Raw genomic sequence first — 13,970 nt, 5'->3', positions numbered from 1 at the left:
TAGGATGGTATTGTCTTATAATTGTTACCTGAGCTTCTTGTACCTCATTATTCTTATTCATGTGAAAGATTAGGATAAATGGGCCTGACATCCTCAGAGTTGGTAAAGGGTGAGCTGAGAATAGCAATGCTGATGCTGGTATGTTGTAAGTGTGCTTTTGTATTGTGATTGCCAGAAGTTCAGTGAGCTGCAACTTACAGTAAGACTTTGGAGTCCAGTGAAGTTTTTGAGAAGATTTCAGTAGGGTATGATGAAGTTCAGAATTTTCTCTTTTTTGTTAAACTGTTTTTCAACTCTGCATTCACCTTAAGGTTTTGTTTTTTTGTTTGTTTGTTTGTTTTATTTTGTTTTGTTTGTTTTAAGTGTCCAAGTACCTTTTCTATGATAGTTGAAGGTCTTTTGATTGAAAAATTGCCATCTTTATTTACTGTTGACCATTCTTTGGAGATCAGTTCTGGGTGTTCATTGAAAGGACTGATGTTGAAGCTGAAACTCCAATACTTCGGCCACCTGATGCAAAGAGCTGACTCATTTGAAAAGACCCTGATGCTGGGAAAGATTGAGGGCAGGAGGAGAAGGGGATAACAGAGGATGAGACGGTTGGTGGCATCACTGACTCAGTGGACATGGGTTTGGGTAGACTCCAGGAGTTGGTGATGGACAGGGAGGCCTCGTGTGCTGCAGTCCATGGGGTCACAAAGAGTCTGACATGACTGAGCGACTGAACTGAACTGATTCTTTTGCACTGGGATTGTTCAACACGATCATTTCATCAGATTCTGTTTTCTGTTTTCTTTCTGTGAAGTTTGTGCATTTTCTCTTCTTTCATTTTGACTGTTCAGATACATCCTGCACTTTATGGTGGAATATTTTTTTTATAATTGTTAACCCATTAAGTAGAGTACTTGTCGAGATGCTCAGAGTTATATATCTGCTGATCTTGTTGCATCTTCCACTTTGTAGAGCCATTATTTGCATACAATTCCTGGCTATTTTGTAATTGTTTATACAATAAGCATCTTAAGCTTTAAGTCTCCTAAACCTTTATTTTCATTAGAAAGATTTGATGAAAAGTGACAGAGAAAAACAAATCTTGAACTTTGTGAAATCTTGGAGCCCTTTTAAAACATCACCAATCCTCAGATATTTCTGTTACTATCTTAAAGGTTCCTGACTTGTTGAAATAGAATGACTCTTCTGTTTACTTTCAGAAGTCATATAACAAGTACTTTCTTAAAATTCTGAATACTTGTAGTATACTTTATTTAGACAAGTCATATTTATTATGCTGAAGGAAATTTAAGTATTTGTGCATTATTTCCTGTGTTTTACTTTTTTCATGGGGATAAGGACGGGAAAACCACCTTGCTGTCATATTTCTGTTCATTTATATCAACAAATTGTATCCAGACAGACTTTTCTAGTACCTTGTCTTTGTGTACTTGTCTCTGTCATGTAGTGTCTTTGAAAATAAGCTGAATGGCTTAAAAATACTACTACAATAGCTAGAAATAAATGTCCAAACCATTAGAGCAATAGTTCTTGAGGTTCTTTCTCTTTTTAATTTAACAAATAATTCACTGTTTCTATGCCAGGCATTGTTCTAGGCACCGGGTATACAGCAGAGAATAGGCAAGAATCCCTACCTTGATGGAGCTTTCTTTCTAATTACAGAACACTTCAGCTGGTGATAGGAGATGTAGAGGAACACTGTAGCCAGGAAGAGTGGTCAGAGAAGGCCTCCTTTAAAAAATGACATTTTGAAGAAAGACTTGGAAGATTAGGGAGCAAGATATCTGGGGATATGAGAAAAGAGATAAAAGACATTGTTATTTGGGTGCCCCTTCCCTGCTTGCAAATGTGTAAACAGTTCTCAGGCCTCTTCGATTCATCATCTAAGCATCTTTGCTGTGATCTTTCCTATGTGTCATCTAAGGTTTCTGGGTTCAATTCTTTAAAATGGAGTAACCCATTTAAGAGATAATTATGAAGAAATCTAAATGTGGAATACATCTTGATATTTATAAACTTGTTCTTCTTTTTTTAAAATTTCACTGAATCATTCAGGATACATAAAAATGGAACAAGCTGTGAATCTTAATGATAAAGCTGAACAGTGATTGTTGTTCAGCTGACTATTTGCGACCTCATGGAGTGTAGCATTCCAGGCTCCTCTGTCCTCCACTATCTTCTGGAATTTGCTTAAACTCATGTCCGTTGAGTTAGTGATGTTATCCACCATCTCATCCTCTGTTGCCCCTTTTCCTTTTGCCCTTAATCTTTCCCAGCATCAGGATCTTTTCCAATGAGTCAGCTGTTCACATCAGGTGGCCCAGAGTATTGGAGCTTTTCCCCTTAATAATGTCTGTTGATATGCTTTGTTACTGTTTTCTTAAAAAATTATCTTGTTAAGAGATCTGTTTAAAGGGAAAAAATAACCTCATTGTGACAGTAATGCTAGCATGTATTTTATAGAGGTAGTCAAACATGCAAATAGTTACAGAGCACCGACTGTGTAGAACTGGGCCTAGCGTCCTATGCAGAGATTGATAGAATGTGAGCTACATGTGAAAACCTGAAAGTTTTGGTCAGTTTAGTTGAAATGTGATTGGGATGTTAGAAATATTTTGTTTCTGTGTTAAGATGGCAGGGGTACTTAAAAACTGAGATGAAAGGTATTATTCTGGAGTTTTCTCTAAAATGATACTGATATGACCCCTTGGCATTTTATCTGGAAAAAATCTTAAAGGCCTCAAACTTTGTACATTTCAGTGACACCAGTAAGACTAAGCAAACATCTTAAGCAATAAAATTTACCATAGTTAAAATTAGGAAAACATTGGATGAGTCTAACTTTTAAGAAGATGTGTTTTATTTGCTGGCTGTTGGACCTGGAGATAACTACTTTGATAACTCTGATAACTCTCACAGTGGCTTGGCAACAGATAGCACATCCTAGCTAACTTGGCGCGGGGACAATTTCTTCTTTTTGCTGCAGGTATCTTTAGGTGGTGTTGATCTCACAGTCCGGGTGCTCACAACAGGATACTGGCCCACTCAGTCAGCCACACCAAAGTGCAACATCCCACCAGCACCAAGACATGCTTTTGAGATATTCAGAAGGTAAATGTAGATCGAACTTTGTATTTCTAAGTACAAATTGTCCAGAATTGAGATGAATCGGAGCAGTTAGTGTCCCTGATTGAAGAGGAATATACTCCATTTTTAATCTTATTACCCTTTATGCTTTCAATATGTAAGGATGAATTGCATAATCTCTTTTCAGAGGAATACTAATACCCTTCTTCAGCATTAGTGCATAGTTAGGAGTATATTTTGTATTGATGTTTTCCACTAGGTGGGGGTGAATTGTTTTGGGGTTAATTATGGAGAAAGGTTGTCTTAAGAACTGCGGTGGCTGAGCAGCAGCCAGGACAAATAAATATACAAGTAGAAAGTATTTAGTGTACTACTTTTATCACTTACTGTCTAGCTAAGTTTCTTAGGTCTGTCTTTTTCTGTCTCTTTTCCCCCACCCCTTAATTTATAGTTTCTTTTCTATAAAAAATTGGAACTGAACTTGATTCCTGAGATTTTTTTTTTGCTTTTGAAGTCTCCCTTACATAAATGTTTGTTAAAGATTGGAAGTTTATAATTTCAAATAAATAAGTTGTGTAATTCTCAAAAACCTGGTTTGATTTGCTGAAGGTTTTACTTAGCCAAACACAGTGGTCGACAGCTCACACTCCAGCATCACATGGGTTCTGCAGATCTCAATGCCACCTTCTATGGACCAGTTAAAAAGGTAAATATTAATAGTTTGAGCATATTTTTATTTAATAACTTAGAACTGATTAGTGAGTTTTGTTGATTTGGGTAAATTATTTATTTATTTTATTTCCCTGCCTGTTTCAAATATTTAGAAGAAGGAAACATCAGCTTTGATTCTTTACTTCTATTCCTTCAGTTACTAACTTCCTTTGACATTACGAAGACTATGCCAGTAGCCTTCCTTATGGAATAAGTAATATAATTACATTATTTATGAGATTAGACTTGAGATAGTATTGCTTAAGATAATAAAATGCAAATTGATTTGAGAGCATACAAAACCCATCAGTCCTTTCTCAGAATTCTCAGTCTCCTATAATCCTTATTTCCAATAAATTGAAATCAGGAAAGCTAACAAGATTTGTGAAATGTGCAAAATGTTACCAAAGTGATTATTTAAAAATTAGCAATACACTAGTAAATTGCCTTCATTTTTAAAAAAGTAACTTCTTTTTTGTATGTAAAATTGTGAGCTTTAATTTACTTCCATTGCTCGGTATAAATAAAATCAGTCATTTGCCTTAAAATGGCAAAATAATAAAAAGCTTTTAAAAAAATTATTGAAGAAAAAAATACCCAAGTTGTTATCTAGGCAGCAAGTAAGTTTTATTAAACATTTTAATTAAAATCTTAACTTTTTTTATATGTCACTGTAACACCAAAGGTTTTTTTTTTTAATATTGTTGAAAATGCCTATAGTTAAAAAACTACATATTGTAGTTTTTTATATTTAATTGAAGTGGGAAATATTCCTTAGAATTCATTTAGTTGAATTAGGTTTAAGACTGTTACATGTTTAGTTGTAAGTGGGAAGGTCAAGGATATTAAAGAACTCACTCAGCTTTTTTTTTTTTAATTTAATTTTATTTTTAAACTTTACAATATTGTATTAGTTTTGCCAAATATCGAAATGAATCTGCCACAGGTATACCTGTGTTCCCCATCCTGAACCCTCCTCCCTCCCCATACCCTCCCTCTGGGTCGTCCCAGTGCACCAGCCCCAAGCATCCAATATTGTGCATCGAACCTGGACTGGAGACTCGTTTCATACATGATATTATACATGTTTCAATGCTATTCTCCCAAATCTCCCCACCCTCTCCCTCTCCCACAGAGTCCATAAGACTGATCTATACATCACTGTCTCTTTTGCTGTCTCGTACACAGGGTTATTGTTACCATCTTTCTAAATTCCATATATATGCATTAGTATACTGTATTGGTGTTTTTCTTTCTGGCTTACTTCACTCTGTATAATAGGCTCCAGTTTCATCCACCTCATTAGAACTGATTCAAATGTATTCTTTTTAATGGCTGAGTAATAACTCCATTGTGTATATGTACCATAGCTTTCTTATCCATTCGTCTGCTGATGGACATCTAGGTTGCTTCCATGTCCTGGCTATTATAAACAGTGCTTCGATGAACATTGGGGTACATGTGTCTCTTTCAATTCTGGTTTCCTCGGTGTGTATGCCCAGCAGTGGGATTGCTGGATCATAAGGCAGTTCTATTTCCAGTTTTTTAAGGAATCTCCACACTGTTCTCCATAGTGGCTGTACTAGTTTGCATTCCCACCAACAGTGTAAGACGGTTCCCTTTTCTCCACACCCTCTCCAGCATTTATTGCTTGTAGACTTTTGGATCGCAGCCATTCTGACTGGCGTGAAATGGTACCTCATAGTGGTTTTGATTTACATTTCTCTGATAATGAGTGATGTTGAGCATCTTTTCATGTGTTTGTTAGCCATCTGTATGTCTTCTTTGGAGAAATGTCTATTTAGTTCTTTGGCCCATTTTTTGATTGGGTCATTTATTTTTCTGGAGTTGAGCTGTAGGAGTTGCTTGTATATTTTTGAGATTAGTTGTTTGTCAGTTGCTTAATTTGCTATTATTTTCTCCCATCCTGAAGGCTGTCTTTTCACCTTGCTAATAGTTTCCTTTGTTGTGCAGAAGCTTTTAAGTTTAATTAGATCCCATTTGTTTATTTTTGCTTTTATTTCTAATATTCAGGGGGGTGGGTCATAGAGGATCCTGCTGTGAGGTATGTTGGAGAGTGTTTTGCCTATGTTCTCCTCTAGGAGTTTTATAGTTTCTGGTCTTACGTTGAGATCTTTAATCCATTTTGAGTTTATTTTTGTGTATGGTGTTAGAAAGTGCTCTAGTTTCATTCTTTTACAAGTGGTTGATGAGTTTTCCCAGCACCACTTGTTAAAGAGATTGTCTTTAACCCATTGTATATTCTTGCCTCCTTTGTCAAAGATAAGGTGTCCATATGTGCGTGGATTTATCTCTCGGCTTTCTATTTTGTTCCATTGATCAATATTTCTGTCTTTGTGCCAGTACCATACTGTCTTGATAACTGTGGCTTTGTAGTAGAGCCTGAAGTCAGGTAGGTTGATTCCTCCAGTTCCATTCTTCTTTCTCAAGACAGCTTTGGCTGTTCGAGGTTTTTTGTATTTCCATACAAATTGTGAAATTATTTGTTCTAGCTCTGTGAAGAATACTGTTGGTAGCTTGATAGGGACTGCATTGAATCTATAAATTGCTTTGGGTAGTATACTCATTTTCACTATATTGATTCCTCCAATCCATGAACATGGTATATTTCTCCATCTATTAGTGTCCTCTTTGATTTCTTTCACCAGTGTTTTATAGTTTTCTATATATAGGTCTTTAGTTTCTTTAGGTAGATCTATTCATAAGTATTTTATTCTTTCCATTGCAATGGTGAATGGAATTGTTCCCTTAATTTCTCTTTCTGTTTTCTCATTATTAGTGTATAGGAATGCAAGGGATTTCTGTGTGTTGATTTTATATCCTGCAACTTTACTATAATCATTGATTAGTTCTAGTAATTTTCTGGTGGAGTCTTTAGGGTTTTCTATGTAGAGGATCATGTCATCTGCAAATAGTGAGAGTTTTACTTCTTTTCCAATTTGGATTCCTTTTATTTCTTTTTCTGCTCTGATTGCTGTGGCCAAAACTTCCAAAACTATGTTGAATAGTAATGGTGAAAGTGGGCACCCTTGTCTTGTTCCTGACTTTAGAGGAAATGCTTTCAATTTTTCACCATTGAGGATAATGTTTGCTGTGGGTTTGTCATGTATAGCTTTTATTATGTTGAGGTATGTTCCTTCTATTCCTGCTTTCTGGAGAGTTTTTATCATAAATGGATGTTGAATTTTGTCAAAGGCTTTCTCTGCATCTATCGAGATAATCATATGGTTTTTATTTTTCAATTTGTTAATGTGGTGTATTACATTGATTTGCGGATATTGAAGAATCCTTGCATCCCTGGGATAAAGCCCACTTGGTCATGGTGTATGATCTTTTTAATGTGTTGTTGGATTCTGATTGCTAGAATTTTGTTAAGGATTTTTGCATCTATGTTCATCAGTGATATTGGCCTGTAGTTTTCTTTTTTTGTGGGATCTTTGTCAGGTTTTGATATTAGGGTGATGGTGGCCTCATAGAATGAGTTTGGAAGTTTACCTTCCTCTGCAATTTTCTGGAAGAGTTTGAGCAGGACAGGTGTTAGCTCTTCTCTGAATTTTTGGTAGAATTCAGCTGTGAAGCCGTCTGGACCGGGGCTTTTGTTTGCTGGAAGATTTTTGATTACAGTTTCAATTTCCGTGCTTGTGATGGGTCTGTTAAGATTTTCTATTTCTTCCTGGTCTAGTTTTGGAAAGTTGTACTTTTCTAAGAATTTGTCCATTTCTTCCACGTTGTCCATTTTATTGGCATATAATTGTTGATAGTAGTCTCTTATGATCCTTTGTATTTCTGTGTTGTCTGTTGTGATCTCTCCATTTTCATTTCTAATTTTATTGATTTGATTTTTCTCCCTTTGTTTCTTGATGAGTCTGGCTAATGGTTTGTCAATTTTATTTATCCTTTCAAAGAACCAGCTTTTGGCTTTGTTGATTTTTGCTATGGTCTCTTTTGTTTCTTTTGCATTTATTTCTGCCCTAATTTTAAAGATTTCTTTCCTTCTACTAACCCTGGGGTTCTTCATTTCTTCCTTTTCTAGTTGCTTTAGGTGTAGGGTTAGGTTATTTATTTGACTTTTTTCTTGTTTCTTGAGGTATGCCTATATTGCTATGAACTTTCCCCTTAGGACTGCTTTTAAAGTGTCCCATAGGTTTTGGGTTGTTGTGTTTTCATTTTCATTAGTTTCTATGCAAATTTTGATTTCTTTTTTTGATTTCTTCTGTGATTTGTTGGTTGTTCAGCAGCGTGTTGTTCAGCCTCCATATGTTGGAATTTTTAATAGTTTTTCTCCTGTAATTAAGATCTAATCTTACTGCATTGTGGTCAGAAAAGATGCTTGGAATGATTTCTATTTTTTTGAATTTACCGAGGCTCACTCAGCTTTTAATTCTTCTTGCTTGATTGCTTCTTTTTAAGGAAAAGGTTTTTTCTTAAATAATCATGTTAGCTTCTGCAGTTTTATTAAACAGATAAGTAGGTTTTGAAAAGATAATTCATATGTTAATTATTGAGGACTAAATTTGTACTTTTAAATCATAGAGCAGCAATAGGCTTTAAGGATGACAGATTCCCCCCTCTCCACCCTATGCTATTATTTAATCTCTTACAATGATCAGATCATGCAAAAAGAAACCTAACCCTATTACTTAGGGTGGCAGTATAATGGCAGTGATATCTTAAAAGTCCAGTTTTATCCTTGTATGTCCTATTACCATAAATTTTAGCTATAAATAAAAGGAATTATTGATTCATTACTTGTTCAGATACATTAGCGTGTTCATAATGGGAAAAAATGAGACAGTCCCAAATAAAGACTGTGTGTGTGTGTGTGTTTACACACACATATATATACATATACACTTTTAAAATAACATTTCTTTTTTATGTAGGAATGAGTCCTGTCATTTTGTTAAGGCGGGTTTGGGCAATGCAGAGCTTATTTCACAAGCATACTGGTAAACTTATCAGAAGATAATTATATCTTGGTTCTATTTTTATGTTTAAAAATTAAACAGGAAGATGGATCTGAAGTTGGCGTTGGAGGCGCACAAGTAACTGGCTCTAATACACGGAAGCATATATTGCAAGTCTCCACTTTCCAGATGACCATATTAATGCTTTTCAATAATAGAGAAAAATACACATTTGAGGTATGGGTTGGTTTGTGGATTTTACCTTGTTGTGTTGTTACTTGAGTCTTTTTCTTGTTTGAATAATCTAATGCAGAATTATTATTGAAAAGGATCTGAGTAATAACCTTTCAGAATATAATCGGAGAAATATGTATAGCATAAAATTGGACCATGGAACCATGAAACTATGAACGTTATACGCTTCTTGGGTCATGTTTCATTTGGTTTTTTAAGTCAACTTTGTTGAAATAGTACGTTTTATATAGTAAAACATAACTCCATCTAAGTTCACAGTTTGATGAGTTTTAACAGATATATGCACCTCTGTAACAAACACTGAACTCAAGATACAGAATATTATTTGGTTGTTCAGTCACTAAGTTGTATCTAACTCTTTTGTGACCCTGTGTACTGTAGCCTGCCGGGCTCCTCTGTCCATGGAAATTTTCAGACAAGAGTACTGAAATGGTTTGCCCTTTGCTTCTCCAGGGCATATTCCCCACCCAGGGATGGAACCCACATTTCCTACATTGGCGGTTGGATTCTTTACCACCTAGCCACCAGGGAAGCCCCCATAGAATATCTTCCCCAATTTTTATACTCTGTTGCAGTCATTTCCCTCACAGTATCTCCAGACTCAGGCAGCCAGTTGTCTGCTTTGTATCAATGTAAATTAGGTTTGGGTTTCTAGAATTTCTTATAATTGGAACCAAATGATACATATCACTTTTTTCCAGCTTCTTTTACATAGTCTAGTATTTTTAAGATTAATCTATGTTGTTGAGTATATAGTTCAGTAGTTTATTTTTATTGCTGAGTGATAACTCTGCTACATGGATCTGTTATGGTTTCTTTATCCACTCACCTCTTGATAGGCATTTCGATTGTTGGGTTGAATTTAGATCGTAGTGAATAGAGCTGTATGTTTAAATTTTTTTTGCACTTTGCACTACTGTGCTTTGCAAATCCAATTTTTGAAAACGATTATTTTTTTAATTGAGGAGTATAATTGCTTTACAGTGTTGTATTGTTTCTGGGGCATAGCATGAATCAAGCTGTATGTATACATAGATCCTCTACCCCTTGATTAAGCCTCTCTCCCACGCCCATCCCACCCTTCTAGGTCATCACAGACCACTGAGCTACCAGGCTGCATCCTGGAGTGATTTTACTTTTTCCATTTCTACCAGCAATGTAGGAGAGTTCTGCTTGCCCCACATATTCTCCAAAATCTAATATTCTCAGTCTTTTAAATTTTAGCCATTTTAGCTAGTGTGCAATTATACCTATTCGTTGTGAATTTAATTTCTTACTTTGATTGCTAATGGTGATGACCATTTTTTTGTTAATTCATGTGCCACTTAATGTGTCTTGTTTGATGAGTTCTTTGTTCATATAACTTTATTGGGTTGTTTAAAAATTCTTTATAAGGTTTGGATACAGATCCTTTGTCACCTCTATGTACTATGAATATTTTCTCACAGTCTGTTATTTGCCCTTTTATTTTCTTAATTTTACTAAGAGCAGAACTTTTTAATATTGACAAAGTCCAGTAGCCGCTGTTTTATGGTTTGTACTTTTGATAGTCTAAGAAATTATTGGCTGTTGTGTGGTTTCAAAGATTTTCTTCTACATTTTCTTCTAAGTGATTTATAGTTTTAGCTTTTTGCATTTAGATATATGATCAATTTCAAGTTAATTTTTTTGGTATGGTTATAGGAAGGATTAAGAATTATTTCCTCTGCCCACATATATTCACTTGTTCATTCAACATCATCTGTCAAAAGCACTAACTATTCTTTTCTCATTGAATTACCTTAGCCCCTTTATTTAGAAAAAATAAAATCAGTTGACCATATGTATGTATTTTTACACACTCTGATCTCTGTTTCATTAGTTTCTGTCTGTCCTTTTGGTAATTTTACACTATCTTGATAGTGTCAACTTTCTTCTTTTAGAGTAACTATAAAAATATACTTCTTATTACTTTTTTCTCCCATTAAGTCATGATTTGATTGAATTATATTCAGTTAGTCTTTTCCCATATGTTTAATGAGTAGGTTGGAGTTGAAATGAGGATCATGTGATATTTTTAAATTAAGTTTAAATGAAAGATAATGAATATTTTAAAAGCTGTAGAGTTACTGCCATTTTTACACTTAATTGAAAAAGAATTTTCAGATACAGGTGAACATTGGAAGTTTTAAATTTGAAATGAACAATTAAATTCTAGGCCTATTTTAATACTCATATTCTCTTTATGTGATGATAATATAGTTCAGAGATGACTATTTTTACATGATAATGCTTCAGAGAAATATTTTGAAACCTTAGTGTTTTAAGCCAGTGGCTAAGCCAAGAGATTTTGCTCTTGTAAATTTCCGGGTGTGTATTAACTTCGGGAATAACTTAATTTCCAAACACAAAATTATATGTGATTGAATCCTAAGATTATTGATTTCAAGTAAGTATTGAGTACCTTACCCAAACATTGTAAAGCTTTTCAGGCAGGTAGAACTGAATTATCTATAACAGCTTGGATGTTTTAGTCTGGAGCTATCATGGATAATATATTTTAAACAAATAAGCTGCTTAATAAATACTAGATTTGGTTTTCAGAGTCCTACTTTATAAAGAGCTGGTAAAAATAATAGGATAAACAAAATCATGAATGCATTTTCTTAAACCATTATTGGAATTGCTAGTAATTTTAGTGGTTCAGGCTTTTCTCCTTCCCTGTCTGGTTGGGATCGTTGAGGCTTAACAAGAAGTGACTTAGGTAGAAGGAAAAATTAAGTAGAAAATTGCTCTAATATTTTAAATTTTAGCTGTGTCAAACCAGAATCCTGAGCATAAGTGGCATATGTAAAATGCCATTCCTGTGGCTCCAAAACCTCTGCTTGCATCTCGAACCAGGCAATGGTGAAAAGGCTCATGACACACATTCACACTGTGTGCTTAGAGTCTGCTGCATAAGTTTTATTAGACAGCTATTTTGCAAAAATCTTCACATATTAGAAAAGATAGTTAAAAGTATTTAATAATTATTAAAGGAAGCTGATCTCTTCAAATATTCTTTATGAGTTCCATAAAATAGAGTATTTTTTATTTAATGCTACATAACAAATCTCAGCTTCATGTTGTAAAACAGCTACTAACAATTTATTATCTTTTGTGGTTTCTTTGGGTTGGGGATTCAGGAGCGGCTTGATTGACTTGTGGCTTGGAATCTTTAATGAGGTTATGTTAATATGTCAGCTGGGGCTTCAGTCATCTAATGTTGTCAGGATTGGAAAATACTATTGGTATGCACCTTTTTCCACATGACTGGAAAGTTTGTTTTGGCTGTTAACCAAACTTAGGGGGTGTTAGATTCTCTCCATGTGGTCTTTACCAGACATGGCTGTTCGATTGTCCTTGTATCTTGGTGGCTAACTTTCCCTAGAGTGAGTGATCCAAGAGACCCAGGCAGAACCTGCAGTGCCTTTATGATCCAGCCTTGAAAATCACATATTATCACTTCCTTATTTTGTTGGTCACTAACATCACCCCAGTAAAGTGAGGGGACCACACAAGATTAAAACGTACCAAGGTCACTGTGGGCCATCTTGAGAACTGCCTTCAAAAGGTAGCATTTATTATAGTGTCACATTTAATCCATAGTAGTCAGGCTGCAGAGACTTTTTCCTCTTTTTATGTATTTTTTGGAATGTAGTCCATATTGTGATGTAGAACAGCTAAAATACCAAAATATATGTTTAATGGTAGTCTGTACCTTAGATTTTAGTAACTAGCATTTAATTTTTGAAAGAGGTATGGATATTAATACATGTTTTTCTGAATGTTCTTTATTAATACTTTTGAAAAATTTCTGAGTATGAGACTAAAAGCTAATTATTGACAGTAGCAGAATTAATGTCAGACAGAATTTACATAGACAATCATTAAACGCCAGTGGTATTTCACCGAGAAATTATATCATTATTGTGACATAACAATGCATAAAGGAAAATGATTGGAAGTACAAGGAGAAATAGGTTAACTCCATTGTTACAGAAAGCCCTCACATATGTACTGACTATACAATAAAAAAGGATATTAAAGATCTGAATTAACACAGCAAATTAAAATTGAAAGTTATACTGGGAACTTTGAACCAGAAAACAAAATACACAAATTGTTCTTGAGAAATACCTTAGGCTACATAACCTTATTACTAAAACTGAACTAGGAAAATACAAAAAAGATAAGGAAGCTATAGGTTATTCAAAATAAATATACAAATCTTAAATAAAATATTATTAGCAGGTTATATTCAGCAGTGTATTGAAATAATAATCCACCCTGTCCAAGTGGGGTTTCTTCCTGGAATACAGAGAAGGAGTTTGTCAACAGAGAGCTATTGAGATTTTATAATAATAATACAATTAACTGAGCAGACATCAGTTCAAGGAGAAAAATCAATGATGTCTATGGATGTACGCAAAGCATATGAGAAAGGTCAGTCCTGATTTCTTAATTCCAGATGGGGCACTCTTAGCCACCTAAGAATAGAAAAAGTACCTTAATGGCATAAAGGTGTACCTAATGAGAGATCTAGTAAGGAAGCAGTAATTAGTATTAAAATATTAGACACCTTCCCCTTAAGGTTAGGAACAATTTATACCTGCCTTTACTCCTACTGTCCAGCCTTGTTCTGCAGGTCCTAATGAACACACTAAAAAAGAAAAAGGAATGAAATTTACAAATATCAAGAGTTGACAAAGTTTATAGACAGTATGACTGTCAAGTATAATAACTAAGAAATTATTTTTTGAGGAGAATTTGGGGTTGAAAAATCTTTCTATAAATCAGACTTACTGTTAGTAAGTCCCTTCTCTCTGCATCAGAATTAATTGGAAAATAACATGAGGAAAGAGATATTTTAATAATTATAATCTTTCTGGGAATCATTCTAAACACAGAAAGTACAAGACTTAAACCAAAAAGGCAATAAGAGAAAAGAATACGGAA

The 13,970-nt window shown here is 34.5% G+C and overlaps 1 protein-coding gene across 3 annotated transcripts in view; it reads left to right on the top strand.

Annotated features, from left to right (window-relative positions):
• CUL3 (cullin 3) overlaps positions 1–13,970 on the top strand; it is a 113,785-nt gene that overhangs the window by 90,234 nt on the left and 9,581 nt on the right. For all 3 annotated transcript variants that reach the window (XM_070773164.1, XM_019977746.2, XM_070773172.1), the window contains 3 exons: positions 2,999–3,123; positions 3,709–3,805; positions 8,841–8,975. In XM_070773164.1, the coding sequence (XP_070629265.1) occupies positions 2,999–3,123; positions 3,709–3,805; positions 8,841–8,975 (357 nt within the window). The remainder of the gene's footprint in view (positions 1–2,998; positions 3,124–3,708; positions 3,806–8,840; positions 8,976–13,970) is intronic.

The sequence above is a fragment of the Bos indicus genome, chromosome 2, assembly GCF_029378745.1.
Source record: "Bos indicus isolate NIAB-ARS_2022 breed Sahiwal x Tharparkar chromosome 2, NIAB-ARS_B.indTharparkar_mat_pri_1.0, whole genome shotgun sequence".
Classification (NCBI taxonomy): Eukaryota; Metazoa; Chordata; class Mammalia; order Artiodactyla; family Bovidae; genus Bos; species Bos indicus.
This window is presented reverse-complemented; position numbering and strand designations above follow the sequence as displayed.